At 40.2% G+C, this 5851-nt stretch overlaps 1 protein-coding gene across 2 annotated transcripts in view; it reads right to left on the reverse strand.

Annotated features, from left to right (window-relative positions):
* Positions 1-2061: 2061 nt before the first annotated feature.
* The window catches only part of LOC111273955 (uncharacterized), a 76537-nt gene continuing 72747 nt past the window's right edge, over positions 2062-5851 (reverse strand). For both annotated transcript variants that reach the window (XM_086967470.1, XM_022855991.2), the window contains 2 exons: positions 5302-5679; positions 2062-4088 (listed from right to left, as the gene is read on the reverse strand). In XM_086967470.1, coding sequence (XP_086823596.1) covers positions 3978-4088; positions 5302-5679 — 489 coding nt within the window. In that variant the 3' untranslated portion in view covers positions 2062-3977. The remainder of the gene's footprint in view (positions 4089-5301; positions 5680-5851) is intronic.

A 5851-nucleotide genomic window follows, 5' to 3' on the forward strand; every position in this document is an offset into this window, starting at 1 on the left:
AACTTCTTTATATGTTTACACTATTCGTAAGATGACTGCTTGCTGATATCGTTAAGGACGCACACAAACTTTTGTTTCTAAATACAATGAGGTGTATACGTTTTTTGTTTTCTAACCTTCTATGTATATTTTATGCAAATCTGCTTAGCCTTCTTTTTTATAAATGCCTTATGACTGTATACGTTCCATACTATCTGCGAAATCTTTTAGTACATCCGGAAGGCAATGTTACCTTTCAGTAGTTCTTCTCGAAAACAAACGTTTCATCTTAGAGACCAAACACTCCCAACTCAGCTACTAGCTGGAACATGCATTTCCAGACAACGCGCCTTAATCCGAAGTTCAGCGGGCCTGAAGGGCGTAAGCCCGCTGACAAGGCTCTAGTTCCTTGGCTCTGGTTTTCTGTTTTGGTGCTTAATATATGATTAGCACTTAATGCTGATGCCACTGACCATACTGCTCGATTATCTCTCATAAGAGCTCTCATGCTGAAGCAACGAGGCCTGCCACAGCATCTCCTACTTCTGCTGTTGCTGTCTTTCTCGTTCGCCGTCGTTTTCCTTTTCCTCCTCTACTGCCTACCCTCTTTGTTCAGCCATCTGGGAGGTCGTTGGACGATGCACACTGAACAAAGGTAGCCACCGCCATTGCCGCAGCTGTAGTCGCGCCTACCAAGATCGTCTGTGGGTCTAGGACAGCAACAATGATAACAACAGCAGCAGCAAACACGGCAGAAGAGCGCAATGGGTTGCTCTACTAATGGTGTAACGGCAGTGCTGATGGCATTCGACGAATAGCCGTGGCCAAGTGCAGCGGTCGGGTTGGCCCAGCAGCTACTGCAGCCGCGCACATATGGATACATAGGCATGCACACAGCGGCTAGCTGTAGAACGGCGACAAGCATCAACGCTCTAGCTTTTTCATAAGCGTGTGTGCTCGCAATCATGCACGTCGTACTGTCTGTATCACAGTCAACGGAACTGACCACACCACCCCGTCGGATGATCTAGGTGCTATTTTCGAACCATGTGTACTCGCGGCAGCGCACCTTACTCGCACGCAACTCTTCGTCATTGCGCAGCCCGTCTGCCTCTTGGTACGACGAGGCAGGAAACAAGATACTCGCTTTAATCTACGCTTGACCACTATTCCAAGAACCCTCCCAGCAAGGTTCGCATCTGTCACGACCAAGAAGAAGCTCGACCATTGCTGACTCTCATCTTTAGCTTACGCTGCATCCAATGATAGCTAAGCGCGGTTGTTGTCGATCATAGCGTTCTCTCTGTTTTGCTTTGTGTCAGTCGGCACCTCATGGGTCATTTATTTGACGGCTCACATTGAATATGTATGGACATCGTAGGGGCAAGCAGAGCAGCCGCAAGTGAGCAGAGACCGCAAAATATGATCCAAATAGATCTACAAGACGTTCGCATTTGCCGACTTCCCCCTCCTATAACTAGAATGATGCTGGTCAGGTATTTGTCAATATGCCCCAATTTTCCGCAAAGCATCTTAGCTGGTACTTCTAACTGGAAGCAATTATTATGGATAATTAAAGCTCGTATTGTTAGGCCGTCATCCTTAGGCTCCCCACAAGTGTGTCTACATAAAATGTACTAATAAATGACTGCTACAGTGCACTCAATAAAACCAAACCGTGCTATATGTTTTGATAACGAGGTAGGAAGAGTTACATTCTTTTTAGGATTGAAGGTTGCCAATGTTAAGATTGGCTATTTAGATACTGCGACAGTACAGTTGAACTCATACGGTTGGGTTCCTCAAGTAGTTGAACTTTTCTATAAATACCGCTCTTCTCGTTAGCTGCTTAAAAAATATATCGACGAGAACTGGTCTGCTAATAAACACATGAGAATTAAAATACTCGCTCTACAGAACTCTCTAGCAACTTTCGTGTTGATGACAGACTATAAATAGAACTTAAATAAACTATCTATATTAGCTGTCACGTTATAAATATAAGAGAGCGTTTTTAGAGATGGCGTTCACGATGTGAGCAGGTACTGTTGTCTCTACCGAAAAGTGATCGGCTCACAAAGGTTTAAAATAAAAACATACGTTTATTATTTTTTTTTAGGAGATACATTCTAGTGCATTTTTATTGCGGTTGCTTTACGATTATATTTTGTAGTTATTAGATATTCATCTGTTTATTTGTATGGTAATTATCATCATTATTTATGTGTGTGTTTGTGTGTGTTATGGCTGTCGAAAGCTGATATGCTGCACATGGAAGACATGATCATGTTTTTTTGTTTAAGTTAGCTGTTTGTTTCGACCGTTGGCGAAATATTGCTCGCTATTGCATATAGTCAGTCCGTGCGAATCCAAGTCAATTGCCAAAAACTTTGTGTAGAAATGCCAAATAAAATCTAGAAATCTGTAAGCTAGCGACATTTTTATATATCATCATGTGGGAGCAGTTGAGCGTATGATAAGTTTTCACTACAGTCAACTGAGAATAACGGATTATATAGTGATTTAGGCTAGACGAAAATTTGCGCACGGCCAATAAACATATACCGGGTGCCCAAATGGTCAGTGCATGACCTTGCTGACAAGTACATTTGATTGATAGCTGCTTGAGTGCCATGCAATCTCAGATATAATTGCTATCTATATTGAAACCACTTTATTTTATTGCGACTATACGACTGGATCATTTGTATGAATCATTTCCTTATTACGTACATATAATAATATATTTTTATGACGTTTACCTAGACTAGAATATCCTTATTATTTTTTTTATTTAGATAGCATGAATAGTTACTTTCTTCGCGACTGTCCTTTTATTCGCTTTCTGTCTAACTACAGCATTGGTCAACATGTCGCATTGCGTAAAGAATCCATCTTAGTTTAGTGATATTTCTTAGATGCTTTTTCGAACAAATACCGCCTTTTGCATGCATTAGTTCTTACGTTAGTGGCATTTTGTCAAGGTTTACCATTTTAAGGTAGCGTACGGATAAGCGGGGAAGAGACAGTAGGCCTAGCCAATCCCCGACAGTCTCGTAGTATCGCCTTTCGTATCATATCCTGTTTGATATTAGTTGTTTTAGTTTTTATTCTCTTCGTAATAAAAAAAAAAGCTCCCTTTCTTAATTTTAAGTTCAAATAATAACATGTAGTAGTAAGTGAGGTACCGACTGGGCAACCACTGTTATAATACGTCGCCGCGTGTTGATTCAGGCAATTGCACTGTGGTCAGGCCGCTTCTACGGTTGTGTTTAGCAATGATAAAATGGGGCCTTCGGCAACCGTCAACTACCACATCACTGGCAGCTTTCCCTTTCATTACATTTTAATATGTACAACGATAAAGAGGAACAGATGTGGACAAGTAACATAATTCCACCTCTGTTGACAAGACTACCTCTTTGTTCCCTAATAATAATGTCAATTATCATATAATGTCAATAATGAATATTATATGTATTTATTATAATATTTTAACAAAGCTATTTACTATTTGCTTGAGACCTCGCCTAGTACTAGGCAACATGCTGCAATTTCAGGCAATACACAAACCACTTTTAAATATATGTATCCATATATTAAATGTACTATTTTTGAGGCGTATATTTGTTTTTCTGATAAACAAAAAAAAATTATTTTATGTTTCGTGCAACCAACAAAAATGTAAGGCATCTTGTTGGTACATATTTTTTCTTCTACTATCTGACGGTGCCGACTTCTTATCCGCCCGATCATTTTTCCATTGTATCTACCACTTACGAACGAAGCAAACTGTTTAAGGTTCCTGTGCCCATAAAACGTCACTTTGTTACGCGGAAATTTCGGTTGGCAATCGACATTCGCTGTTGTTCGTTCTTGACAACGTTGACAGATTACAACTGATCGCTTCGTGGATTTGCTGAGCTGACGCTTGTTTTCAAGCTCAAGTTAGCGATTCTTCTTTTGGTCCTACGCAATGTTTTCAGAGCGACGAGGACTCACGATTCGCCAAGTTCAGTTGCATCCTTCAGTTCAGCGAGCTCGAGATGGGGCAATGAGTCCATGACTTGCTCACAGGATCCTGTGTCGCTTGCGGATGTCTGCTTTTCCTGCAAACAGAGTTGTCATCTGCTTAAGGAATTAGACCCATACACTTGGCTATGGCACCTTCTGTTAGTGTTACAGAAACACCTAGGCTGACTGATAATTCATGAATCGATCGATTATAGGATTCGTTGACTGTCACATAAACAAATTTTATATTCGTTTTTAAAAGGATGTTTTTTTTTGACAAATTACGAAATGCGGAAGTCTTATTAGCATATATATTTCAGTATTAATAATTGTTCCCTTTAAATTATGCGTGCAGTTTGCTTTTAAAGTTGGATGGAATGCCGTATAACTGTCTTCAAGACTACAGCAAAAGTCATAGGACACACTCAGAATCAATTATGCTAGGCTTGTAACAATCAGAACCTGTTACAAAGTACCTTCGGAACATTTTTTTTCCACATTAGATATTTTCGATCATGGCGTATTCCGAATAGTTAGAACTATACATATAGTTATAGCTAAAGGCTTAAAGCTCAACACGGATCGGGCCTGAACAAGCAAAGAGTTTGTTGTTTGTCACGGGTGTCTTCTTGGATTCCATTTAAGATCCTGTTTCTCTAGTGTCTTCTGACGGGTCCTTGATACAAGTCGAGCGACGTGATTGCCATGGAACAGCCTTCAGCGGCTTGCAATGCAGTACTTTAATTTGACGCGTATTGAAAAATCTCAGAAGGGATGCTATCAGGTCGAATTCAATCCTTGTTCATCTCTTCCGTGCTACAATTGTCAAACTAGCAAAGTTGGCTTTTTAGAATCTTATCGTATTCTTTACTTATTCCAAAGTCGACGCCTATTTTCTACCCTATACGCATGCTCTTGACTCCATTATGATAGTTTGCTTTCATTGAAAACCAAATGCTCAGGCTTACGAGAAGGACTCGGTTGCTAGGCCAGATGCACAAGCCATTCTCATCTTTGATAGCGTTTTAATGAGCCTGCGTAATAGGCATCCTTGTAGATCCTTACGTTTCTCACGTGTCATTGGCCAAAATTTAAGTAATAGTAATAACAGTTTTATTGTTCGAATACACACGCAGCTGTCTTTGTTTTCTACATTTAAGGAACGGATGATGTAATATTTTTTCAAGGTAAATAGTTATGCTACTTAGTAAACCTACAAAATACTATTAATAGCATAAAATTGGCCTAATTAATCCCAGGTTTTACCTGTCCAAAGAAACTTAATATATATAAATTTCTATCACTTACAAGTACGGTATCCACTGCGTGACTGTCGCTCATATTATCGTTGTTATTGTTGTTGTTGTTGTTGTTGTTGTTGTTGTTGTTGTTGTTGTTGTTGTTGTTGGTGGTGAGCAACAACTGATGATGAGAATTTTTGGCTACGTTATTTAAGATATGGCTGCTATTGACGAGGTTGTTAGAGCTGCATTTGCCAGACACAGTTATGCTAGGATTCGAGGTTTGTATACCACCGCTGCAGATGTTTGAGCTCGTGCACGATGACTGCTGGGACTGTTGCTGTTGATGTAACAGTACGCCTCCAAGATCGGATCCCTCTTCGCTGAGTTGATCCTCATGATGGGAACCCCGACATGCTCCAGACAAAGCATCACCGTCTTCGCTCTGTAAAAATTAACCCAAAGGAGATCCATAACATGAAATAATTGACGTTCACGTTGTGATTACTCCCATCTGAAAAATGCTGCTAAAATGTATACGTAAAGCATATTTCTACTGACCGTAATACCACACGCAAGGCTAAATGCTGACTAACCACGACATTTTGGTAAACGGC

Source organism: Varroa jacobsoni, unplaced genomic scaffold (genome assembly GCF_002532875.2).
Source record: "Varroa jacobsoni isolate VJ856 unplaced genomic scaffold, vjacob_1.0 scaffold_240, whole genome shotgun sequence".
Taxonomy (NCBI): Eukaryota; Metazoa; Arthropoda; class Arachnida; order Mesostigmata; family Varroidae; genus Varroa; species Varroa jacobsoni.